The 27,786-nt window shown below is 39.7% G+C and overlaps 1 protein-coding gene across 1 annotated transcript; it reads left to right on the forward strand.

The window, feature by feature from the left end:
* Positions 1-574: 574 nt before the first annotated feature.
* On the forward strand, positions 575-27,780 carry vwdel (von Willebrand factor D and EGF domains-like). Its single transcript, XM_040031049.1, has 31 exons — positions 575-947; positions 2,424-2,614; positions 4,472-4,703; positions 5,188-5,262; positions 5,974-6,203; positions 6,814-6,903; positions 8,035-8,182; positions 9,068-9,258; positions 9,351-9,427; positions 9,526-9,799; positions 9,918-10,114; positions 10,574-11,379; positions 11,631-11,767; positions 13,199-13,363; positions 14,667-14,771; positions 17,322-17,436; positions 18,809-19,065; positions 20,230-20,449; positions 21,277-21,414; positions 21,492-21,698; positions 21,958-22,353; positions 22,723-22,818; positions 22,928-23,023; positions 23,131-23,226; positions 23,362-23,457; positions 23,686-23,781; positions 24,454-24,549; positions 24,636-24,731; positions 25,557-25,652; positions 26,298-26,395; positions 27,109-27,780. Exons 1-31 carry the CDS (start codon positions 872-874, stop codon positions 27,121-27,123), a joined length of 5,208 nt encoding a protein of 1,735 aa, XP_039886983.1. The 5' UTR covers positions 575-871; the 3' UTR covers positions 27,124-27,780.
* The last annotated feature ends 6 nt before the right edge of the window (positions 27,781-27,786 follow it).

The raw sequence follows: 27,786 nt of genomic DNA on the forward strand, positions 1-27,786 counted from the left end.
TCTCAGTGGATAGTATAACTTGTTATACTTTGATAGCTTTTCTCTTGGCCTTCATTAAGCTCAATGAGAAAACTGTATTGTTAGATTTTATTTGAACCGCCTTATTGTCTACAACCTTTCTTATTTCAGAATCACTTAGAAACATTGATGGGTTTTGCTCCTCTGCATTTATCCACTTGAGGGTGCCCAGGGTTTTTCCAGAACCTGGTGAACAGTGTCCTCCTGTTTTGTGCCTTGGTCATGGAATGATGTTCAAACCAGAGATAAATATTTTTGTGTTGTTTGTCTTCTTTACAGTATTCACTGCTGTTCCCGAGCTGCACTTCATCAACTCAATTATTGGAAATAATCAATTGTTTTGGATTTGAAGAAGAAAAAAAACACGCACATGCTGTGGCTTACATTTTATGCTCATGTTTAATTTCTCAATATTTCCTGATGTTAGATGATACCTCTTGAGGGGAAATCATTAGAAGATTATATGACAATGCATCAGTTTTGGGTTGCAGCACGATTACGATTAATTTGGATCTTTCAGCATCTGAAACAACTCTTTTTCCACTCGTGCGGATATGTGCAGAGGTTTGGGTCGTCAGTAGGTTTGCTCCTCCTAACACACTGTAGCAGTGCAGCGTGCAGCAGTTTGAGGTCAGCCGCTGCAGTCCAGCATCTCCGGTCTGCTTCTTCTTCTTCCCTCAGCCTGAAGCACCTCCGGATTTCCTGCTGGTCCGTTCGTTTTTGGCCTGAAAGCCGATAGAGAGAGAGAGGGGTGGGGGGGGAGAGAGAGGTCTTTTGGCACAACAACGGGGCCAATCGCGCTGAGCGCTCGCGCTGTTTGGTGGCAGAGTCGCGTGCTGGACACTGAGGGACGATGAGACCTGAAACTCTTCCCAAACTTCTTCTCTGTGTTGCATTTTCACTGCCCAACGCAGTGCACGTTCAAACAGGTAAGCTCACAGCTCTAAGCCAATCAGAGACACCGTCTTTGAGTATTTAAAGTATTTAAGTGTAATTTTGTCATTTCATATTGCCACATACAAATAACTTTTAAGACTATTTTCGGTTTAGGGGGATGCAGGAGGTTTTCAGGAGGGTTAATATAAAGACAGCTAGCTTTATTGTTGCTGCATGACTTCTTTAGCAGTGTCAAAAATAAGCTGACGCCTTTCCATATATCATGAAGGTATCCGAGGCCACATAACCTCCAAATATCCCACATGACGTATTTTGCTCTCAGGCTTCCCCTCAAATAGGCAAACAGGATGTGGATTCTCTAAGTTCCTGTTCAGCTGACGAGGACTGTAGTGACCAGGTGTTGATTAGAAAGGATGCTTGCTTTGAAAGCTGCTGTCCTGGCTTTCGGCAGCTTGTCTGCCTGTCACTGCTGTGCAGGCTCTTTGAGGATATTACCTTTCACTTTGACCTCTCAGGTCAGGAAACTTTACGGTGCCAAAAACAAGCTTGCTCTTCTTGGTTACAGCCCCCTCCCCAAGCTTTGTCTGTCTGGTCTATTTTGCCTCCCAGTAAAGATATGAAAGAAGCCAGAACACCAGTACATGCTGAATTTCAACTTGGTGTCTCTGTTTGTGTCTCACAACAGCAGTCGCCTAAAGGTGCTTTAGATTGTAAGGTGATATGAATAATTACACAAATTGACTGAATTAAAATCCAGTGTGGTGAAGTCAAAATTACAAAAAAAAATAATTGTCCAAAAACCTATCGACACAACTATATATATTTAAAAGGAAATGTCTTTATTATCTTTTGAAATGTTTTGCTTGGGAAAGAGCTAAATATTTACCATTGCCATTAGGTGTTTGCAGTAACATTCAAGTCTAATGGTAGCTGACATGTACCCCAGTGATTTTTGAACAGGCCTATAGAAGTACCCATCTTTGAAAGTAAAGAGGGGCCAGTCATCAGCTTAAAGTATGACCTATGAAGTATGAATTGGTTTTGGAGATTCTGCATTCACAGATGTTTACTGCAGCTGCCCTTGTGTGTGTTGAGGTCAGCAATCCACCAGTGCACCTTGGGGAAATATCTCTCCAAAACTGGACACTATGTCATTTAAAATAGCTACATTTGCAAAGTGGACTTTGCACATACATAATTGTAACCATGCATAACAGTTTATGATGAACTCTGTTTTGTGGGCATCTGGTCTAAACTTCATGAGACAGCAATGCACTGGCTTCTCATCCTACATTGGCTCAAGATGTCCATAGAGTTTAGTGAGTGTGTTATCACCTTTCAGATTCACTTTGAAATGTTTCTGTTGAACACAGGCCAGCTGGAGAGTTGATGTCCACAATGCAACATTTGGCCAGCAGAAAGCTTTCCGTATACAGTATTTGAATATTGCTACTGACAGTCTTGGTGAGAATCCAGTCCTTATGTTGTCTCTCTGGCTGTGCCTTCAGTGCTTCCTCCAGAGTGTGCGCCAGGAGGCCACTCGGTCCTCCAGAACCCCTACCGTAGCACCACCTTCAGCTCCAGCTGGCTGCAGCAGTCATCCCTGCAGGACTTCATCTGTGACCACTCCCTCACACCGGGCTGGTACCAGTTTCAGATTTTTGACAAGCCAGCGAGTATGCCCACCCAGTGTGTGGAGGTAAATGATGTTTTTGTAAAAGATTTTTCAAAGAGAGTGAGCTCTGTTTACAAGTGTTGTGTTTCTTATAAATGAGCTTCCAAGGATGTTGATGCTGTGAGGAACTATTCTATTCTTTTTATCTGACTATAAATTATATTTCCTTCATCTACTATCTTCCCATGGAACTCCATTAATTTGATTTTGTTATTCAAACCATTTAGCTGACTCCTTACATTGTTCGAGTTACACATAGTCCAGTAGTGTCAGCATACTATAAGATATGTTAAATGTACATTAGAGGAGGCCTATATGCTCATTTCAAAATCCATATTTTTATTCTTGCATTCTAATAAAGTAGCTTTGTGTGAGTCAAAGTTCAAAATAATCTTTGTTTATGCTTCACTGGGCTTTGGTGCATGCATGTTTATTACCTGCCTCGAAATATCCACTTTTAGTGACATCATAGAGATCCAAGTCAGGAAAACTATATAAAACTAAGCATTTCGAGCAGTTTGAAGGGTGAGCTTCAGGCTCCCAGGGATTACTTGCATGTACACTGGCCTAATTATTTGACATATCGTCATTATGAGCAACAGTCATTGTTTAGAAATTTATAGATATCATGTAAGGTCAATCATAAAAACTGCATATAACTCAAGTGCACAATCTTTTTTCACATTGTATAGAACTGAGGTAAATCAGCTTTATTAAAAGACTGCAGCTAAAACTCCAAAATCATTAGCTGCATTTGAAAATTTCCAATAAAAACGTCAAATATACCAATGAGAAGCTGTAAAAACACTCCAACTGTCCCCATATCCATCTACTGCAAGTAATTAACTGAACTTAGTTTAGGTTTGCTGAATCGTAACCTTTCTATTTCTCTATCAGCTTGTATAATTTGTTAAAACATTGATTGTTCTAACTTTGAGGCTTGAATTCTAGATGAAAGTCATTTTTTTAACCAATGTAGGAATGTTTCACCAATTTTTAGAACAATTTCACAGGTATATTGCACAAATTCAGTCACTCATTGTGACCTCCATTAAAGGTCATAAAAAATAAAATAGAATTGCTTCCATTTCTTTGTTTTATATTCATGTGATAAACTTAAATGTATATGTATATAAATTATATGCTTGTTTAATTACAAATATAACCTGATAAGATGTGAAAGCCCTTGAGACCCCATCCATGTCCTCATGAGGGGAAACTCTGAGGTAGCCTGCCTGTCATGCGAGTTGTGTGTTTGTGTGTATACACATATTTATGAAGGAGAATGAAAGGAGAGTTGGAATATGTCTCATGTGTTGTGGTTGGCCTGCTGTGAGCCTGCAGGATCCATCTAAAGTGTCACCCTCTCAGCCTCCTGCTTTCCCGGGGCATCGCTGCTCTCCCTGGGTGATGGATAACTACAGGAGTGGGCGGAGGAAGGAAGAGACGATTGCTGCGAACATGTGTTACATAACAAGGCAATGTCTTTTTGATGATGTTAGCAAATAAAGAGTTAGATGTGTCAAAGCCAAGAACCTTTTAAGGAGAACCAGGGTATAATCTGTAATGTTATCAGATATCTTCTTTTGGACATTTTCTAAATTATTCAGTTGCAAAGTTATTTAAACCATTTCACTCATTGATTGATTTCAATTTTGGTGTCTGTGGATGTTTCAAACTCAGGTTTTCAGGGCATGTGTGGCAGTACTGTGCTTACTTTCTGGCATTTGTTGTTTTTAGTAGAAAATTTCTATTTCTTTTTATTCCAAGATAGCTTTTACTGGTTTTCCTCCATTCTGGAGGATTAGTTTTGTGAAAGAATGACCATAATACATCCATACATACTGATTCCCCCTGCCCCCTCTGTTTCCAAACATCTAGGTAAACCACTGTGGGACTCAGGCCCCGGTATGGCTGTCTCTGGGTGAGGGTGAGTCCCTGCCGGGGCCACTGGAGGTCAGGCAGTTGACAGCCTGCGCTGCATGGCAGTTTTTCTCGAGCAGCAGCAAAGAGTGCTGCATGTTTCGCATCCCAGTCACTGTCCGAAACTGTGGAGACTTCTATGTTTACCTGCTCCAGCCCACACAGGGTTGCATGGGTTACTGTGCACAGGGTAAGTAACAGTAATTACTGTATGACTGTAACGTAAAGCATGATTCTTATGCCAATACACTGCTCAAAAAAATCAAGGAAAGACTCAATCATAGCAGCATAACAGGAATTCAGTTTAGTATTAGTGGCTGTATGATGCTTAAAGAACAGGGAACGGATGCTGCATAGCTGGAGGCTTTTTGTGTGAAGTTTGTTCTCCTTGTGCCTTCATGGCTTCTCTTTCCACAGTCCACAGACATAATTTCTCAGTCTAAATTTGCTGTAGCTGTGAACGTGATGGGCCAGGGTGTACTGTCTCTCGCCCAGTGTCAGCTGGCACAGGCATCACTATCCTTTGATTTCTACATTACGTGCTAATTTATAATGAAAAGGGGAAGAAATGAAATGTGGAAGCAAGGATGTATATATAAAGCGCAAAAACATAATCGTTTTGAAGTCATGCTATTTTATAATTATCTGTTATAAATCTCCTGTCTCCCTAACAGAGATGTCAGACACTTTGCCCACATCATCGCTGCTCTGCGGTCCTGGTGAGGTGAACGTCGGTGGATCGTGTAAAAGTGAGGACCCCGCTGTTGTGTTTTTATGGCTCTTGCTTGTCTCCTCATGTTAGATTAAATACCAAAACACTTTGGAGGTCAGGGAGGTCATATGGTCAGGAACACACCTCTCCTCTTAATGACCTGAGCCCGTGTCCCGCTGTCCTCTGGTCCCGGTCTCCAGTAGTGACTCAGACTGTGAATTATGCCAAGCCAGGCTTCAGGAAGTAGAGGTGGAAATTAGGGAGAGAAATAATTACAGACTACTGAAAATGTTCATTAGTGTGCTTCAAAAACCAGTATAAAGCTCAGATTTCTGATAATTAAGAGAATTTAGAATTGCTAAATTAATTCATCTTCCTGTTTAATTATTTGCTGTTGTGGGATGTCTGTAATTGTTCTTGCCTTGAAGAACTCGCACCCAACAGGCATCCCGTGTAAATAATGGAGCACATAGAATATCAGTGCATACTTTTGTCTTTGTCTATTTAGCCTTGATTTCTTTAAATCAACCATCTTCTGATTGGCTGCCCTTCATAACAGCAGATTTAAAGAGTAAGTGGGTGTGTCTTCTATATCTGAGATGACACGTGGCGAATGTTCAAAAATATTTAAAATTAGAGAATGATGATAAAAATGTGGATAGAAGTACCTCCACATTTTTCAGAGGACCTTAAAAGTGCCCATTAGGCTTCAATAACCTGCCTCGTTTTTCTGCACCTCCCCCAACAGCTAATCAGCCCCCGACTCCGTCAGTGCCAGTGATCGTCTCAGAGGTGACAGGTAACACCGTCTACCTGAAGTGCAGCTTTGAGAGCAGGTCTAACAGCTCCCTGGGTTATGTGGTGGCCTGGTCCCGCCTCTCACCTGAGGGCCGGAAGGAGGAGCTCAAACAAGAGACCACAATCCAGACCTTCGCCTTTATCGAGCTCGACGGCTTCAACCTGCGATTAGGAGACAAGGTGTGCATGTGGGTGAACTAGTCCTTTAAAGAGCATAGTGGGACTGCTGTTTAGCCACTCTGTGTTAGAGGGAGTTTTTTAAAACCAAATCTCAAAATGATTCAAAAATCTAACAAAGTATGCCTTCAGAAACTGTTCAGCAGGTTTTTGCTGGGTGGGCTTCTCTTATTTTTTGAGAATTTATGCAACCTTCCACTCGTCAGTCTTCTGCAAATAAGATCTGCTATATAAACAAAGACGAGGTTCCTGGATTTCTAAGGCAGCAGGGACTGGAGGAATTACCGATGCCTGTCAACATGTCATTTTATTTTACTGTGAGCTGCTCATGTGTTTAACTGGGCCAAAAGCCTTCGACACAGTCTGGAGTTTTTCTCTGCTTTTATTTCCTATCTCTACTCTCCTTTGTTCAATTCATTTTTTCTTTATTACCATAACATTTGCTTAGTGTGGTGCTGTCAAGGCCTGTTGTATGAAGACTATGACATAATACCCTTAAAATAAGGAAAGACTGCCTGGAAATTGCAATATAGCACACTATATTAAATACTTCATCTTTAAAAATAAACTAAAATGGAAGTAATATATGTACATCTCCCTCCCTCTGGCTCAGATTTACTGCTCCAGCTCCAGTTTCTTCTTGGACTCGCCCAGTGTCCGGGGTATTTCGGTGGAAAGTCAGGAGTTCTTTGCTGGGATCAGGGTAAATAATATTTATCTGACATTTATATTTGTGATCTCTCTTTCTAGTAATTTTTTTGTTGGTCATTAGTCTGCAGACATGTACAGGTTTAGACATAAGTTACAGTGTTTTGAGCTTTCTGTCCTGTGAGGTAGTCTGACTCTAGCGTCAAGGAAGGTGTTAGGTGAGCAGACTCAGCAGACATTTTGGGTTCCCATAGATGAGCGATTTATTTACAGTGAAAGTTAACAAAACTCCCCCAAATTAACGTAAGTAACAAAAGTCAAACACAGCAACACAACTCAGCTCTCCTCCCTTCTCTGAATCAAGCAGAGACTGACTATATATAAGGCTGTCAAGTTCTTTTCAATTAGTCTAGCCAATACCACTAGCTTGAGCTGAGGAATCTAAAACTCAACACAAATGACTGAGAATTAAATAAAGCTCCCCACTCTTCTGATTAACACATTTATACAACTAAATGGCCCGATATAAGAAGAAATATTCAGCAAATCCTTTTGTAGGGGAAGCATTCCTATGATAAAAGAAACCCCTCCTCTTTGTTTAACCTGCTGATGTCAGACATGACATCAGCAGTACTTTAAAAATCAGAAAATGCTGGGCGGGCCTTTCCCCACACCTGACCTACATGAAGACTGAAAACAAAAAAAAACAATGTAATTATGCACAAATGACTTAATTCTGCAACATAATAGAATACAATGCAACATGTAACTGAGTGTTTGCTTTAATTTCTGAATGTTTGGTTTGCTGGCAATGTAATGCTTACGCAAACAAACCCGGGATAGTCAGTGAGCAATGTTACTTTGACAATACCAAATCATAGCAAATAAATATATAGAGTGAATAATGTGCAAAAAGTCAATACTTCTGGGACAAGTGGAGAGTATTACAACTGCTCATCCACTTTGTCACATGTCCATGTAAATAAAAATTAAGAGACGTGTACACAGACATAAAACATATTAAAAAAGACAAGATTATGCTTTCATTTAGATTTTGGTTGTTATTTTGACTCAGATCACTTAAATATCAGCTTATCGTAACTGTCTTCTTCTAGATGAGTTGTGGATAAACACTCGGTATAAAAGACCAGACCACCCTCTCTTTCTAAAATCATGTTTTGTGCAGTTAAGACCAGAGGCGAGCAGTGTATCTGAGGATGGCAGATTGTATGAGATGGTGGTCGAGAGCACGGTTCCTCTTCCATGTCCAGAAGGGTCTCCAGCTTCTGCAGAGCAGTGCACTCTGTCCCTGCAGCTCAGCACAACAAGTGAAGGTGACCTGGTTGATCTGTAAAAATGACAGTGTGTACTGTTGCTTTCTAATAGCACAGGCTGTACTGTAGGCAGTTTACAGGGAACATTAATGCAGATTTTATGCTTAAAATGCATTTTTAAACAGCAGGTTATTAACTTGCAGTAATCTCTTAAATGATCCAATATGTGGATTTGATTATCAAATATAGCATATGATGCCATGTTAATTCAATGCTGTGCAGTGAGCCTAACATTAGGGTCAAATAAAAAAAATATGATATATATAGTAATTTGATTACTTTTTGCAATACTTAAAAGGTATTGTACCTGTATGATGTTGTATAACATTTAAATATAAATATTTTTTTATAAAAATATCAAATTATCCACTGAAAAATATTATAGATATACAGATATACAGATATACAAATGCATTTCAGGTTGATGTCACATAAAACTATTTTACAGCTGTGATCTAATAAAGCGTTTGTTCTTGTGTTCAGAGATGCTAAATATGTTGTGCCTGTTGTTTGCGATCAGTGAAGGGCTGCTCCCTCCCTCAATCTATGTGCATAAGAATAATTAAATCAGTGTTTGGAGAAGGTTTAATTGTGGTTTAAGGCATATTTAATCAAATTTACTATGCTTCATTTATTTTAGCCCATAGGAAAGTCTCCACCACTTTTTTTGTATAAATCTGTAGAAATAAATGAAAGGAGAAGGGGCTGATTACATGTTAATAAATCTTTGTAAATGTCTCTAACAGCAGGACCATTTAAATGCTGTGTTATTGCTATTTAGCTATAAAGAAATGTCTGTGCAGTACTTTTTTGGTGTTCTTTAATCCTTCAAATGAAGTGAAAATAACTCCTTGTATTGCAGAAGATGGTTTGCTGGGTGACCAGATCTGTCCCTGTCTTCCTGTGTCGTGGATCTGTCTCAGGGTCCCTGTCGCGAGGGCATTTGTAGCCGGGCTGTGATCCACTTCAGTCCTGTAACCGACTTTGTTAAAGATGGCAACAGGACAACTGAGATCACTGTTAAACCCATCATCACACAAAACTTTCTTTGGAATGGATACTCACCAAAACCTGTCCCTGGTGAACACGTCAAACTATTAAACTCACACTCCCTCACCTCATCATGTAGAATTTCTTTTAAGAAAGAATGAAATTGATTTCTATATTTCAGATAACGGTTAAGGATGTTCCCTCAGCTTACTGCTACTCCTTCACTGATCCTCACATAATCACATTTGATGGCAGGTACTTTAATTCAGTTAATAAGGAAGCTTACTCTGTATTAAGTTTTAAATTGTCCATAATAAAAGATGAGCTTTCTTTCTTGTTTTTGCACCATACAGATACTATGACAACTCCCAAATAGGCACCTTTGTCCTGTATAAGAGCAGCTTTTGGCCTTTCGAGGTCCACGTCCGTCAGTGGGAGTGCGGCAGCGTTGTGCATGCCGCCTCGTGTGTGTGTGGATTCGTGGCGAGGGACGCGGGAAATGTTATTGCTTTTGACATGTGCAATGGGGAAATGGGTGAAACCAAGCCTCAACTGACTGTGAAGAACAGAGACTTGAGTAAGAGCGGCATTCGGATCACAGAGTCCTACCAAGGACGCAAAGTCACTGTGAGTGAAAATGAGTACACAAGCTAAATAATTTCACAATTTAAGCTACCTGGTAAACTTCTTGCCTTTCTTGGTTTTAAAGTTATATTTTCTTTTGTCAATATTTGACTTTTTGCAGATGACCTTTTCTTCTGGAGCATTTGTTCGTGCTGATGTATCTGACTGGGGAATGAGTCTGACACTGAGAGCCCCCATTTCTGACTGGAGGCACACTGAGGGTCTGTGTGGGACCTATGATGGGCAATCAGACAATGACTTCCACTTAGCAGGGGGCGCCAAACTGGAGGATCTACATGCTTTTATCTCCGAATGGAGGTCAGGCATTCATGTTCTAATTGCTGTAAGCAATAACAGCTTATAAGCTACGTAGTGCTCTAGCTATGCAGGAAGAAGAAATCCTCAATCTATATATACAGCTCCATATATCAAATGCTTTTCTAGAAGGTTTTTTTTTCTTAAATAGGCCTGTCCACTCATTTTCAGCCCATTTTTCACACATTGAAAGGCAATGTTTGACCATGAATATTGCCAAAACTATTAAAGATACCCACTGTGGGATTGTATTTAGTAGTATTGGTTTAGGTTAGAGAATGTATGTTTGGATTATTTCACTTGGACTTCACGTCCCAAAGGATTAAATAAACTTGAAAACACTGCAGCCTGCAGGGACCACAATACTGATATTGCCACTATGAACAATTTATTACGACCATGCAGAAAAACAGTTAGTAACATTTGTTACCTCTTTACTGACATTATTTCCTTCTCTCTCAGGTTACCCCCAGGCAATAGCCTGTTTGACACTGTGCCATCCCATATTAGTACACTGAACTCCCGCAGGCACTGTACCTGCCAGGAAGAGATGCCCCGCTTCTCATCTCCCAGAGCCCCGTCTCAGCCAACTAGCTCATCCGACCCCAGCTGCTCTAATCATGGCAACATGCGTTTCCCCAGTGTCGTCCCAACTCTGGACGTCACAGACGAGTACATCACCTCTGTGGAACTACTCAGTGAAAATGAAAGAGAGCCACTTCCCTCGAGAGCCTCAAGAGTTTCAACCTCAGCCTATCAACAACCCAGAGGCAGGCGCAGTGCCCAACGTTTCATTTCTAACTCCCCACATCAAAGTCTCAGCCAGTCTGATCTGGAAGGCGTTACCTACTTTTTCCCAGAAGACCACGAACCTGCAGTTCAGCCAGAATCTCCCCTAACGTGGCCCACACCCTCTGGCCTCACCGAGCAGCAGGCCCAGGCCCAGTGCCGGCAGACTGTGGCAAACTCAAGCATAGTGATGGGTTGCAGGCACCTGCTGAAAGAATTATTTGTTAACCATGCCGTGACCATGTGTGTTACTGACCTACAGCTAAAGGACGAGCAGTCGTGGTTGAATGCGACTATACCGCTGCTGGAGAACGAGTGTGAGAGGAGGCTGCTGGAGGAGGGGGAGGGAGAAGAGAAGTATCAGGATGCTGTGGCCATCCTGAAGTGTCCAAATCTTTGCAACGGGAACGGCCAGTGCTCAAACTGGGGTTGTGTCTGCTTCCCAGGATTTAGCTCCTATGACTGCAGTGCGCTTTCTGGTAACATATATCCACATATAGTAGACAGATCTTAGTATTATGATAATGCTGTACTCCCACAACACGATATTGTAAGGTATCCCTATGTTTATAGCGTAGTTGTAATATAGTTATTAGTTGCATACATTAATCTTCCATTGGATGTCCATGATGACAGACTTATGATCGTCAGACATGTGGTTTATGATTTGGACTGAACTCCCAAGGGTAACATTTCATGTTCATCTGCACTTTTTGTTAATGTTGTGAAGACCAGATCCCAGAGATCACTACGCTGCAGAAGGATGGTCTATGCGATGTCCGTCAGGGAAACTGCACCACCGTCAACATCCACGGTCAAGGCTTCAAGGACTCCTACGAGCTCAAGTGTGAGTTTGTTAAAGAAAAGGTAATTTTCCTGCTTCTCTTTTCCTTTTATTCCTTAGTTGATGTACATCTTTTTTTCTGTAGTACCACCTTACAAAATACCACAATATACTTTTTCTCTGTCTCTTCTGCTCAGATTTGCAGACTGTTCAGTTTTCACTGGCAAAATGACAAAATAAGTTAAGTTCAATTCAATTTAATTTAATTTATCCAGCGCCAAATCACAACAACAGTCACCTCAATGCACTTTATATTGTAAGGTAGACCCTACAATAATACATGCAGAGAAAAACAATCATATGACCCCCGACGAGCAAGCACACTGGCAACAGTGGGAAGGGAAAACTCCCTTTTAACAGGAAGAAACCTCCGGCAGAACTCAGGCTCAGGGAGGGGCGGCCATCTGCTGCGACCGGTTGGGGTGACAAAGGGAAGACAGGACAAAAGACATGCTGTGGAAGAGAGCTAGAGATTACAAGAAGTCAATCACAAATGCAAGCAGTAAAAACTCTTCTCTGAAAGAAGCCGCTTCTCTGAAAGAAGAGGCACTCTCTTCTTTCAGAGAGAGTGCCTCATTCCAAACAGCCTCTTTAGATTGCTTAACATTAGCAGAGGGCCACTAACTTCCAAAGTCCACTGAAACCATGAGATTGGTAGCTTTAGCATTGCTTTCTGATATTATTTTTCTTCTTCTTTCCTTTTGTTGATGGCTCTTACTGTTGGTTAGTTGTGGTTTGTTCCACACTAGAAATGGTTCTATATTTCCCTCCGTGATTGAATTAATCCTCCTCACTGTTGTTCAGAACTTTTAGATTTGTCATGCTCTCATAAATCCCACCAACCTGTAACTGATCGATTAGGTTTCCCTTTGACCAAAGACTAATCACAGAGATCTTTAACTGAATTAATAACATGAAGTCCAGAGAGCCAGTTTGTTTCCCTGAGTCTAATCAGGAAGTGAGACACATTCATGTCCTTTGTATTAAACTGACATTAACAAGCTAACCATAGTGTGCATGGATGTAATCAATTTAATTTTACATACAGTAATAAGATGTATCAAGCTGTAAACACAACAATGGCACTGGAACAGTTGCTTGTTAACACATCCATATATGTAGTGCAAGTCCAATATTCCATCACCTCTTGGCATCTTACCATAAGTTTAAAAGATCTGATATTTGTCTTTAAATGTGCTGGTGAATATTGCCGGATCAATAAAAAGTGGCAAAGCTGCACATTTTGATGACTGTAAGAATGCGAATTACAGCCAGATGTTGCAGAATTCGGCTGACCTCTATCAGTAGATTTTTTTATATATATTTATACCAAGTTAATGTTGTTTTCATCTTTTTATCCATACATCTGTTTTTTTTTCTACATTACCATACTACCTTACACATCCTACCATGTTCTACCTTAGTTCTTCTTCCCCTGTTTGTCTCATTTTTAGTTTGTGGATGGGGAGTGGGTTCTGGACGATCCTCTGTTTGTGTTGGCTACCTTTCTGAATGACACAGCTTTGGAGTGCCAGCTCCCCCTGGAGGACAGCTGGGTTTCTGCAGGTGTGGACTTGGAAACGGTGACAAACAGACCACTGGCCCGCTGGCAAATTAAAGTAAGTCATTTTTCCAGGCATTTTATGAAGAGCACACTGTGAAATTATACATTTCATTAGGTCCTGCCTACCCATTTCAAACTCATCTTCTGCCTCTCTTACAGCATTTGTTTGTCATTTTCTCTCATGCTCCTGTCCGCTTCTCAAAACTAATGATAAATATGAAACTATACGCTTATTTTCTGACATATATAACAATCTAACAACGCATCAGCAGCAAATTTGCAGTAGGATGTTTAAATTGCATGGATGCAGTAATAGAAAGCGTGCACTGAGTGCAGCTGGAGGTTTTTCTCCAATTTCTGTTTGGCTTAGAAAGGAAAATGAACTCAGTGGAATATTAAAAAAAATAGTTGAGTTACACAACTGACAAATATGTTTCCACAGTTACGTTTAGTGAAAATGTATTACAGAGTACTTTAGCATTTACACTACAGTGAGATCACAGAAGACGTTATTCTTAGTCTAAACTGGAAATATTTATTTTTCCATTCAGACTACCAAAAGCCTTTTTTTCCAGGGAGCTCATCGTATCATTCAGACCGCTGTTTGTCTGCATTTCCACTGCAGTGAAGATCTAGTAAGATTAGACCAATTAGTCCACTGACTCATCTGTTTGTACTCACTTTTCTGTTCTTTGTGTCAGGGTGACCGGTGCAAAGACAAATACACACCCACACACACATTCTCACAGTACTCGTAGGAGACACGGTGGAAGCTAGTTCTTTTGGCTGCAAAACGTGACAATGCAGTGCATACCTGCAGGAATGTACGGGTGCATTTGTTAGTGCTTTCAAATGTAATGGCTTTGATCGGAAACAACATTTTTTTTAGTGTCTTTATTTCTTAGATTCACCACTTTGTGTTTTCACTGAGACATCTTCCTCTTTTTATACATTTTCTAGCTTGACCATCACCACAGACTCACTCTGTTTGTGTCTTGCTTGCTCTCTGTTTTTTTTCTTAAATCTTTTTGCTGTTTGGTCCGCTCTTCTTCGTCTGGCTTCTGCTAGGTTTTTAAACTGGCACATGTTGGGATTGTCTTCTCTGAGTTTAAACAAACACTGTCAAGTCCAAACATGATATTTTTAGGATCACTCAGAAGTACCAAACTCAGGAGAGGCCAGCTTTATCCCCTGATAGAATTCCCATGGTTTTCCCATGGTGAGAACTATGGGAAAATCCAGAGGAAAATGGCCTTTTGACTATATAACCCAGTGTTTGTGATGACCGTTCACCTTTTTCAGCCTTTTTAACGCCTTTTCCCAGTGAGTCTCAGTAATCAAGCTTCTGTTGATGACAGGTTTCCAATGACGGTTACAGCTACAGCAATGCAAAGATACTAACTCTTTACGATGGAGCCTGCCAGATGTGCAGCCTCAGGACTGAAGTCGTCTGTACCCTGAGGGTGAGATATCTCAAATTATTTTTATAATTTACTTCATAGTTGGACAAGGAGTGAAATATTTTGCTCTTAGGCTTCTTTATATGTTAACTGTGAAACTTCTAATTGAACAAATTCTTTCTAGCAAAGCTCAAGAACAGATCCAGGTGTAGCATGGCCTACAGAGTCTGCCTGGTATGCAAGAAATTGTGGACTATAGATGACGTGCACATGCTTGCGGCTTTTATGATGTGTACATAAAATAAACTATTAAGCAGCCGCTTTTAGAATAAGCATTAATTAAACCACTGCAAGTATTTAAAGGTATTAACATGAACAATTAAAACTGCTCTACTTAATTTTTAAGCTCCCCCCCCCCGTTTTTCTTTCTTATTTTTAAACTGAACACTTTATAGGCTCAATAATTCAGCACTAAACAAAAACAGCCGGGAAACACATCAGCTAGTCTGCTGACGGAAACCTTTAGAGGCAACAGCTAACTTTTAGGGCTTCTGTGTTGCCAGAATCAATATCAGCTTTAAGATAGCACATCACAGATTGAAGACTTCCTGCTCTGTGCAGCAGCCATTGTTTACAAATGCAATAATTTTTTAATTTAAAAGGTAACATTTCATCACTTGATAGCTCTCCACACAGGCTGTTTACCTGCATGGACACAAAGTTAGTGTACGCGTGATTGGCCAACAGACCTCAGATTCTGCACATGCATGTGAGGAAATCTGTTAATAGAGATTTAAGGAAACTTAATTATCACGTGTTGTTAGAGGCAGATCTTTTGTACACATGGGTTTCGTATTGCTAAAACCAAAGCCTTTTTTTTTCAATATTAGTTAGTTGCTCACATAATTTTACAGTTATTTACATAATTTTTAGTTATTTTAAATGTCTTTGAAGCAATTTTTCTATCTACATGATGAACATCTCAAAAAAACTTCACTAGTGTAATTTCATATCTATTTTAAAATGTGCAGAAATCCAAAAAACATTTTTTCTATATATTAGAAATTAGAAATTAGAATCCCTCTCTCCAACAAGCCAACGAACAGGTGCTCTAAACAGGTGCAAAAAAGGGAAAACCCACCAGCTGGTAACATGTAGGGAGGATTTTCTTCTGCAATCTGCACCTATAACTGCAGATTTCTCATCTATTCATTTATTTCCTGTGGCTGTTGTGCACTCTGTAGTACCCCGGGGCTCCCAAACATTTGCTTATGCCTGCAGCCGCTCCTGCCAACAACCATTACATTCAAACTTTCAGCCTTATGTGAATGTGGGTGTGAAGCAGAAAGATGCTGAAATCAAGCATCCAAGCCCCGGAGAGGAAATTTAACTGCTGCTGTGCTTTGATATTACTTATACAACTACAATACACAAATAAAACACTAATTTGAAACTTCAGCCAATAAAATATCTCTAATTAGATATTTGGAAAAATACCATTTAGAAAAGCAGACTTGCAGTCCAGACAATACCTTTGTTAACACAGTAACACAGACAATGAAGGACAGAAAGTTTGCTCATCTTTAAATGAAACAACAAATCGATATAAAAGACGAGTCCTTCTCCTGCTATGGTTTAACAAAGGTATAAATAATTTTAAGGTGGGTACACAGTTATAGATCCTTTGGCAGCTTTCTCTATCCTTCAGAATTGTCAGAATTGAGTCATCATGGGTTGATGTCCAGGTCACAGGCAATAAGACAGAAGATAGAAAAAGCCCTTTGTGTGTGTCTCTCTCCTTCACTTGATTTTCCTGTTTTGTGATTTCTGCTCCACCCTCATTATGTTCACCTGTATCAGTTGTTTTTACCTGTGCTCAATCATGGCTGTGTATATATGGTCCTGTCTACTGTTACCAGCCTACGTGTTCTCTCTCATTTGACCTTGTTTTTTAATTTTTAATTTCCCATCCTTTTATTTCTGTTTTAATTTGGTGTTTGTTGTTTGTCTGATCCTGCATTTTGTTTTAGTCCCTTAAGCTTCCCTTTGTTGTTCAGGCTGTTTTGTCATTAATTCATTAATTATCTATTATTTCATTTTTAGAAATTCTAATAATAATGAAGAAGAGAATGAAGACAAGTCGATGTGTTTTTGGAAATGTTGTAAAAGCTTAATTTTAACTGACATGGAATAGATGTGTTTTCCAGTGGGTACATCATCAAATACATGCTGTTCATGATCTGATAGTGATGTAAAACACCAAAAATTCTGATTAGAAGCCACTGTTTCATTTACAAAAAGGCCTTTAATTAAGAGACCTTCAGTCTTTTGTGCGACTATGTAAAGTTACTCTTGTCACAGGCTTGGGCAGACACAATTAGGGCTTGACAAACAATTGCAAATAAGACAGGAAGCAGAGATGGATAATGTCAGAAACACAGTACACTAAACAAAAAGAAAAAACTCTGAACCTAAATCTGACACCACGGGTGTTTTGGACATGCACACACATTCCTCACTACCAGTAGTTTTGGATAAGGGTCTTCTAAACAACATGTTGTGTGTTATGAAAGGCATTTTTAATGTAAATAATATATGTTTGTTGCTTTCCAGGAGAAAACCTGTAACATTGATGGCCTGTGTTACAATGAGGGGGAGTCCCTTCCCAGCAGCCCTTGCCTCGCATGCCGTCCGGACTCATCCAAACACACCTGGTCCATTGCAGAGAGTATCTGCTTTTCTTTCTTACTTTTTTTTCAATTAGTTCACATTCTAAAAGTTATCAGTGTCTACTCTGATGGTGAGGTACAGTAACACAGTGTTAGACTGAAACTCCTCATAAGAGCTGAGGTTGGATACTCTTCACTGAGTTTTGTAGCTGGTTGTCACTTGGGGCAGTTTTGATCCTTCATCAGCAGATTGGATCCACTGAAGTTGCTTCTGTCCCCCAGCACTGATACAAGGACAGCTTACCTCACTGTTACGCTTTGAGACCAACTTCACTTCTTCAGCTTAAAGTAGGTCAGACGCAGCTGAGCAGCTCAGCTCCACTCAAACAAACTGACAAAATAACCAAACAGGAGTCAATGTGTTGTTTATTCATTACGCTGATTCCACCAATTCATCAATCATTTATCTGTTAACACAATGAAACAAGAACATAAAACAGATTTTTTTAAATCTTTTTTTAAAAGATTTTTTTAAATAGTTAATATGTTCTATCAACGGTAACTAGTTCATCATTATATATGAATTTTAACTTTATGTCTAAATCTAAATCTCTTTGTGCCCAAACACAAACACAGAGAGACTTTGACAGATTTGTCTGAATGAAAATTTGGTCTGACATAAGCTAAAACTGCCCACTCATGCAGATAAATGGTGTAAATGGTGCACAAAATGCCCTCTTTATAAAGGCTACTTCCTTTTTCACAGGCATGTTTGATTTGCTGGGTTTTTACCCCAGATGCTCTTCCTGGACTTGTGTCTCCTCTTGTAATCAAGCTGGAGATCTTGTTACAAAAAGGTTTGATCAAAAAGTTCTAATCTGCTCTGAATTTGGCCAATTTTCCATTCAAGGTAACCTTCGGGGTCATGTACAGAAAACTTACATGTTCGACTGTGATTCCACCGTGGACCTCAAACTTGCACAAAAAATAAACATCAACTTCTATTTAACAGTGTCCTCATGTTGAATGAAGGGTCATAGCTGCTGATTCGAGCTGTTGTCAAAAATCCACAGTTTCCAAATCCAGCAGCAGTGATGTGGACCTGTTATCAAAACATATTATAAACATAAAACATTTTTATGTTTATATTATATGGAAAAAGATGTATTTCCCAAAATGTTTTCCCATAAAAACGTCTAAACTCTGGCACGCAGAAATGCTGTAATATGACGTATCTATTGGTCTGGCATCATCAAACCAAACTGTCTTTCCAAGTTAGTTATGAATTTTATGAATTTTACCTGCACGTTTTTTTTATCCTTCCTGCTACACACCACCTTTTCACACCCACCTTTCACCCACTCTGAACCAGTCACACGTAGGTTTATTTAGTATCTTATTTCGACTCCCTTCTTTTCTATTTTCCCTCAGACAATGAACCTCCTCTGCTCCAGTCGCTGACTTTGCCTCTGCAGTCCTTTCAGGGGGAGAATTTCATTTACCAGCTAAATGCTCGAGACCCCGAAGGCTCCACGGTTCTTTTCACCCTGCTATCAGGCCCTGAAGGGGCATCTCTGTCTCCAGCTGGTCTGCTGATGTGGAAGGCCACAGCTGAACCCACCAACAGACACACTTTCCAATTCACTGTGACCGACGACTGTAACGCTGAGACCAGAGCCTCTGTAGAGGTAAGACTCGGCTCATTAATGTAAATGTAGTGTTGCTGGTGAGTACAGATCTACATGCACGTCATGCAAAAGAATTATTCATTTAATAATAAATTTCATTTAAAGTTGGTTTAGCTCTATAACTGAGCGTAGATTTGATGCCGATGCTTAAATTCGTCTTTTTTGAATTTCAAACAGAAACATTCTGATCTGTAGTCCAGTTTCAAATAACACAAAGTTGTGGTGTTGATCATATCATCTTGCATTTGGTTTTTCACTTTCTTTTTTACAGAAGACGTGCCATTAAGCCATGTCAGTAAGCAAGTACAAGCAACATTTAGTCTTTATCGCCTGTGTTTTTTCTGCTATAAGATGTTAAAATTTTGGAAGTTATTGTGGCGTTATTGCTGCCTTCTCCCACTAGAGGGAGATACTGGTATACAGTATGTAGTTTGGGGCCTGAGGTTTCTCTGTAAGGTGTCACTGCAGTACACACTGAGCAAGTGTTTCCACCAAAAAACTGCACAAAGTTGTCAGACTAAATCATTTTTTTTCCTTTTTTAATATGATGTTGCACAATTCAGCGTACACAGAATAACTGCTCACAGATGCAAAAATATATCACTGTGGTTTTGATTTATCAATATCACGAAAATGCTCTAAAGCTATAATCTTTGGATAGAGTGTTTTCCATTCTCGGGACACGTTGTATCATTGCTCTTAGCAGTATATGAGTAAAATACCCCTCATGTGTCAAGCCAGGTGTTCTGTACTACAGTCACAGCCAATAGCGTTAACTAAGTGGTTCAGGGATCATCAAATAAACATTTGGGATCCATGGTCAGGAAGGTTAAGCCTCCTAATCTAATAAAGCATCTTTTCAAGCATCCTTGAAAAGCAGGTGGTCCACAAATAGGACAAGCCTTCAATAATGTGCTGGAGTAGAAAAAATATACACACGGCTTTATGCATATAACTGTTAATCATGCAAAGTTATTTGTTAGTTAACTTTTGCTACACGTTTTGATTATACTGACTGGACCCTGAGTGTCTCTGTACACTCTGAGTTTTTGTTTTCTGATTTCTGTAACTACATTCATGTGTCTTGTTCAGTGTGTCTAAGATCATAAACCTGTGTGACTTAAGTTCAGATGTCTAAATGACAAGAAACCTTTTCCTCTCTAGGTGTTTGTGCGCTCCTGTGAATGCCTGAATGCTGCTTCATGTGTCGCCAGCGTCAACCTCCCTGCCGACAGTGGGGAATATGTGTGTGTGTGTCCTGATGGATTTACAGGGAGGAGGTGTGAGGTGGACATAGACGACTGTAAACCAAATCCCTGCAGACTGGGTTTCTGTATAGATGGGCTCAACTCCTTCTCCTGTGTATGCCCACCTGGAATGACAGGTCAGCTGTTTCCTTTAACTACACGGAGGATTAATCTTTTGAATATTATTTTACCTGTGGTCCTTACGGCACTAACTGTACTGTAATTCCTGCATAATTATGACGCCTTTGTATTGCATTCCACTCATTCAGTCCAGTACTGAGAAATGTTGTAACATGACTGCGAGACACTCCTTTGGGTGTAACTGCGTAACTAAATAGATGGTTTACAGTTCTGAGTGCTCACAATAAAACTCTATCTGTCCTGAAATACTATAAACTGAATGCAGATACTTGAGTTTTGTGCTGACTTTCCTTTGAGAACCTCCTTTAAAGATAGAGCCATATTTTGGTTACAGCTTTGACTTTGTGTTTATACTTGAGTGACTTATTACATTCAAATAAATGCTTTAAATTAGTCACTGGAGCTCAGGTTTAGTCACATCGTGAGCTTACTGTGTTCGAGATGGAGGCCCACATGTAAGCTGTTTACACATATAAACAGTGGAAAATATTGAAGCTGAGGACTTTGTTGGAAGCTGGCAGGTTAAAGACTTTTTAATGTGTGATTTGTGTTGTCAGATGCAGTTCAATCTGTGTAAAATTCTTAAATGCCTGCAAGAGAGAAACAAGTTTTCATCAGAAAAAACTTGGAACAGCTTTATTTATGATAAAAAATGATCCCAAATGAAGCATCAAACCAAACGATGCAAACAATTTACAAATTTGCCGTATAATTACTCTCCTGTTTTCCTCTTCTTAGCAAATTTATGATTTTAAATATTTGTTTATTTATTGAAATTGATTCCGTGTTTCCTCATAAGGTCTGCTGTTTCATGTGTTGTCAGGGCGTACATGCAGAGAGGATATAGACGAGTGTGTCTCACAGCCTTGTTTCCCTGGGGTGGGCTGTAACAACACGGTAGGCTCTTTTTTTTGTGGATCGTGCCCACAAGGATACAGCGGTGATGGGAAAAACTGCATGAGTAAGTCTACATTTTATTTGTATAGTTATGTGTAGTTCTGCCTTAGAGAACATTTATACATTCTATTTGTTTTGAAGGAGAGTCTGTGGTTGAAGCGGTGGTGACACCAGTGAGGGTACCACAGGTTTCGTTGAGGTCCAAGCCGTCGGGTGTGTCGCCATGCTCCAGAGGGCCGTGTTACCCAGGGGTGCAGTGTTTCGAGAGCATCCATGTTTCAGCAGGCTTCGTCTGTGGACCCTGCCCTGCTGGTCTGCAAGGAAATGGCCAGAAATGTACATCAGCAGGTGAGAGTGGAGCAATTTGTGCACCTTTGGCTTTGTGCACCTTGTAAATGAATGAAATAAGCTGGGTATATGTGTATATTTTGCCTCCATTTCTTCATCTGATTTTGTTTACAAAATTGTTTAAATGCTTGTCTGTGAAAGTAAGACAAGTCTAAAGTTTTTCTGGCTATTATCCAGCAATATATAAGTGGAATGTTTTGAATAATGTTGACAATAAAGCCTGTATTTCTATGACTTTGTAAGTCATGTCCTCTAACAGCTCAGGGGACAGTCACCAGTGGAGCAGACAGTTATTTTCACGTCACCAGATCAAATTCCACTTCCTCCTCAAACAGACGACCTCCTGACAGGAGGACGAGACCAGAAGCAACAAATATCAGGAGACTTTCTCCTGCTGACAGAAAAAGCACAGCGACTTCACAGGATCAAACCACAGTCAGAACATTTGCTCCCACTGTCCACAGGGGTCAGCCCAGTGGGGTGGATTTGACCCCTGACCTCTCCACGGGGATCAGATGGGGGTCAGCAGCTCCCCATGTGACCTGTGCTGACTCTCCCTGCTTCCCGGGTGTCTCTTGTGAGCCCAAAGTATCTGGGTCCTTCAGTTGTGGCCGCTGCCCATACGGTTACACCGGAGATGGAGTCACATGTAAAGGTAAAGTGGTCTTATACTTCTACTTTTCATGACTGAATAAATTAAACTGACAACAAAAGTGCTAAAGAAATGATTTTGATAACAATGTTGATTGATTTTCCTTTGGCTCTGGTGAAAAAACTCTTGCAACTTTGGCTCTTGCAAAAAAAAAACTTTTGCAAGGGGCATAAATTTTTCAGTAAAGGTGAAAAAGTGATATTTTGTACCACAAAGTGCTTCAGTATTTAATGTTATCGCACAATTGTACCTTATAGTCATGGTGGATTTTGGTTAGCTCTGTGTGGTCTTGGTCTGAAATGATGAAATGAATCCTCAATTGGGCAACTTTTTGAGTACTGAAACATACTCATAAATGTACTTTGTTTTCAGCTGTTTGCAGGTATCCGTGTGGGCAGAACATGGAGTGCACTCTACCAAACACTTGCACCTGCAAAGACGGCTACACTGGATACAGCTGCCACATAGGTGAGAAACAGAGCGCGAGCTAATGAAATCACACTCACCTCTGGATTTGGCTCTTATATCTCAGGGTCTAGTTGTGTTTTTTAAAGCTGACAGTTTCCTTTCATCCCAGCCATTTGCCGGCCTGATTGTAAAAACCAGGGGAAGTGTGTGAAACCAAATGTGTGCAAATGTCCTGCAGGCTACGGAGGGCCCACCTGTGAGGAAGGTAACCTGGAGTCATAGTCAAACCAGTCAAAACTGCCGACTGGTTTGCATTGCTTACATACTTGAATTGCTCGCAGAACACTGAGGAGTGTCATTGTTTGTGTTCAGCGAGCTGTGAGCCGCCCTGTCAGCATGGAGGTACCTGCCTGGCTAGAAACCTCTGTACCTGCTCCTACGGCTACGTGGGACCACGATGTGAAATCAGTGAGATGTGACTTAAGTGTTTTCTGCATCGTTTTTACATTTTACATAAACCTCCACAATGCATCGATCAGTACCCCTTTTGTTTAAGTGGGTCGGTTTAATCTAGGATTGCACTACATGATTTATGTCTGTCAGTGGTGTGTAACAGGCACTGTGAAAATGGAGGCGTGTGCGTTTCTCCCGATGTCTGCAAATGCCAACCTGGCTGGTACGGACCGACGTGCAACTCAGGCAAGAAACACGACCTGTAGCTAAGCATGCGTTCAGACTGCAGCTTCCTTCTGTTAGAGTGTTTAATTCTGACAGCATAATTAAGTGGCACAAAACTCAATCTGACTTGCACATAAGTACTCGAAATATATCAGTACTGCAGGAACCTTTTCTCTTATTTATACTGTAAATCTAAAAGTACATATGTTGGCTCTTAATAAAGCTTTTTGTACCTTACGTCACCTGCAGCTCTCTGTAAACCCGTCTGTCTGAATGGAGGAACCTGTGTTAAGCCTAACGTATGTGCCTGTCCCAGTGGTTTCTTTGGCTCCCAGTGTCAAATTGGTAAGCTTGTGATGAATACATACAATGATTAATACGATGAGGAATTATAGTCAAATATTTCCAGCAATTTGTACAGACTGACTTTCATTTTTATTAAAACTAGCAAAAGCCTGAGGCTGCTTTCTGTTTGAAACAGCAAAACTCACTGGCATACATTTATTAAACTGCAGAAATCTCTGTAGGTTTGTCTCTCTTCTCTGCACATTGCAAGTAATGTTAATGGCATCTACTAGTACCTTGCAGACAGGAGTGAGAACTGTGCAGAGTGTGAGGTCATTTAAGTCAATGATTAGCATATTTTTGCTAATATTTCAAACAGCGGCATACATATTTTACACATTTAGGACACCCACTGGCAAAATGCTGCCCCATGGTAGAAAGTAACTGGGGTTGCAATCTCTGTGAACAGGCTGTGCCCTAGTTACAAACATATTCAGCTTACTGAGGTTTCAAATAGTTTCTTGACTCTGTTTATCTTTCATACTAGATAACATCTGTTGAGAATGCCTGAAAGAAGTGAAGTGATGCTTTTTCAACAAAACACACCTAAATGTTGCATTTCCTCTCTTTTAAGTCATATCAATGTTGCTATAAAATCCAATCTCTAAGCTTCAGTCTGATTGAAATGTGCATTTTCTGGGTTCCTCACAGTTTAATATTGCTGTCTTTCAGCTGTTTGCAATCCTCCTTGCAAGAATGGAGGTCAATGTATGAGAAACAACGTGTGCTCCTGCCCTGAAGGCTACACAGGAAAAAGGTGTCAAAAGAGTAAGTGATATCACAGCCTAAATAGTTGAAGTACTGTTCAAAGTAACAGCTCACAATTTAAACATTTGGGTTTTAATTTGTTCCAGGTGTGTGTGAGCCTATGTGCATGAACAGAGGCAAGTGCGTGGGACCCAACACCTGCTCCTGTGCTTCTGGATGGAGAGGGAAGAGGTGTAACATACGTGAGTGATGCATGGATGTCTTGATACACATAAAATACACAACAAATAAAAAATTACCAGCTATAGCTCCAAAAAACATGTAATTCAATCAGCTTCATTTCTTATACTTTGATTTAGGTTTAGGTGGGGTTGGGTAATAGCACTCACAAGAACTAACAAGAAGTCATACACAGTAGTTGTTGTAAGAAATTCTCTAAAAAGTTTACAAATTGTCTCCTAATAACAGTGCACTATTTATATTTTAATATTCATATGAATATGCATATGCATGACTTTTATTCATGCAAATCTTTTAAATCATCTTGCCCTCAAGACGGCATCCACTTTTAACAAGAACTACATAAAATGAAGGAAGATGAGATACTTAAAAACCAAAAGGTGTTAGCTTTTCTGCCCTGAATTCAGGCTTCCAGGCAAACATTATTTCTTTATTTATTTATTTTTTGGTTCTTAAAAATTATTTTAGTGGCTAGAAAGTCCTATTTTCATTTTAATGTAGCACAGCTAAATGGTAAATGGTCTGTATTTGTATAGCGCTTTACTTGGTCCTAAGGACCCCAAAGCGCTTTACACTATACACAATCATCCACCCATTCACACACACATTCACACACTGGTGATGGCAAGCTACAGTGTAACCACAGCCGCCCTGGGGCGCACTGACAGAAGCGAGGCTAGATCTTTTCTGGCTGACCTGCAAATGCCTAATCTCAGCACTTTGGGTTTTAACCTTTTACCTATCTGTTCAGTCCAGTCGGGCTTCTGAGATAAAACCTTTTAGAAGCTGCTTTGGTGTTCATGCCTCCCTCACTGTTCTTATTTTAGCTGTGTGTCTACAAAAGTGTAAAAATGGTGGCGAGTGTGTAGGACCAAATACCTGCCACTGCCCCGCTGGCTGGGAAGGCCTTCAGTGTCAAACAGGTGAGTCTGTTCCTCAGATGTAATAATATCACTAACAGCTTCAGTAACAGCTCAGTTTTTTCTTAGGTAAAATCTGGCAAAGGGTACATACCAAATACTTTAACTAGGACTACTTTATAACCAATTTTCCTGAACTATTGCTGAACCAAATTAAACTGTTCCTCTGCCAAAAGGAGAACTGCTGTCTCCTTAACTCTCAGGACAAATACACAAAAACTACTGTACCACATTACAGGATACTTCTTGGAGAGATGAACTCAAGCAAAGGAAAAACAGACATTTTCATGCAGATTGAGATTCATCCATCCATCCATTTCGTTCCACTTATCACATTCAGGGTCGTGGGCGGGTTAGAGCCTAATCCCAGCTGTCACAGGGCAAGAGGCAGTCTGGCCTGGAGAGTTTGCAGACTGAGATCACTTTGTTTAAAATAATGAAGTAGAAGACATGATCGTTGGTTTTCCTTCAAGTTCTTTTTTGCAGATAATTGTTTTGATCATGTTTCAAGTGTTTCCAAATGACAATCAAACAGACAGCCTGAACTATAATAAAAGACTCTTTTCTGATTGTAGATTTTAACAGGAATTGACCATGAAAAGAAAAACAATAATAGATCAAATGTTTTAATTGTGACTTTCTCTCCAGCGGTGTGTAAACAGCGGTGTCTGAACGGAGGCAGGTGTGTGCTGCCTGACTACTGCCACTGTCGGAAAGGTTACAACGGACTGACTTGTGCAATAAAGGTGAGAAATGGGGTCATGGTTAACATATCCCAGTGGGAAAAGTCATAAAGAACACTGATAACTCCAGGATTTATAGATTTATAAGATTTACAATAGAGTCATAGAACAAAGCTTCATTAGATGAATATCGTTGGTCTAGATGACTGAAATGTTTAGTTCTGTTTAATATTTCAGGCTATAAAAAATAAATCAAAAAAAAAATAGTGTCTTTAAGAGAAATGTGATATTAATGACATACCAAAAAACTATTAGGCACCTTTTGTGCATCTTAAAAAATGGACAACTCAGTTTTTTTTTTTTTTTTTTTTTTTTTTTAATCTTCTGTTCCTTTTTTTTTTTTTTTTTTTTTTTTTTTTTAAATCTGTTTAATTCTTTCTGACTGCTGATAACCACTATTCAATTCAATCTTTTTGTACTAATGTTAAGATATATTTTTAAAAAGTCAGATCAAATATACATCAGAAAAACCTTGAATTTAACACACTGCTTTTATTTTATAACCTCTTATTACTTTTGAAAAATTTAAAAAAAAATTTTTTTTTAATCATATGTATTTTATGGTTATTTCAAATTTACTTTTTAACTGCAAATAGCCCCATGGAGCACATGCAGTACTTTCTTGGCCCACTAGGGGGCTGCAGGCTACATTTTGGGACATTGCATCAAATAAAATGGCACCAAACAAATTAAAAAAATTTGTTTATACTTCACAGGCATCACAGGCATGATGGCGAACAAATCGGGAATGTACTAAAGAAGCCACAAAGAACAAAGAAAGCACCATAACCTGTGGTGTGTATGAGTGAGACTGTGGATACTGGCATGTGCTGTAAATGTGTGGCTGTGTGCACATTAGAACTGTAACAGAGCGATTTGATATATGCACTTGTCTTTTCCTGTCTGTGTAGATCACTACCTCAAGGCTCAAAGTAACACCCATCTGTTAAATGTATTAACAGTGTATTTTATGCAGGCCTGTGTGCCGTACACAGTAGTTGGTTAAGAAAAATAACGTAGTGGAGGTTATTGCCATCACACATTTTAGATTTGCACTGTTTCTTTCTATCTTATGAGGGAAAAAAAACAGCTTGAGCCTGCTTCTTGAGTAAGCATAATGAAGGCTTTGATATGAATATGTTGCAGATTAACAAAAGTTGCATTTGTTTTGTTTTCTTTATTTGCTGTCATTAATATATTGCCCGATCAGGCCTGTTTGAGTTTGTTATACATTTATTGGCAAATATGGATGAAAGCAACGCTGGTGTTGAGGTTGTATATAGGGCTTGTTTTCTACGCTCTCTGTACTATATATTAAGCCCTATATTTTGTTCCACATTACACGGTGGTACTATAATAAAAACAATGTCTATTTTTTCTTCATTTAATGACAA

The sequence above is a fragment of the Simochromis diagramma genome, unplaced genomic scaffold, assembly GCF_900408965.1.
Source record: "Simochromis diagramma unplaced genomic scaffold, fSimDia1.1 OVJJ01000361.1, whole genome shotgun sequence".
NCBI lineage: Eukaryota > Metazoa > Chordata > Actinopteri > Cichliformes > Cichlidae > Simochromis > Simochromis diagramma.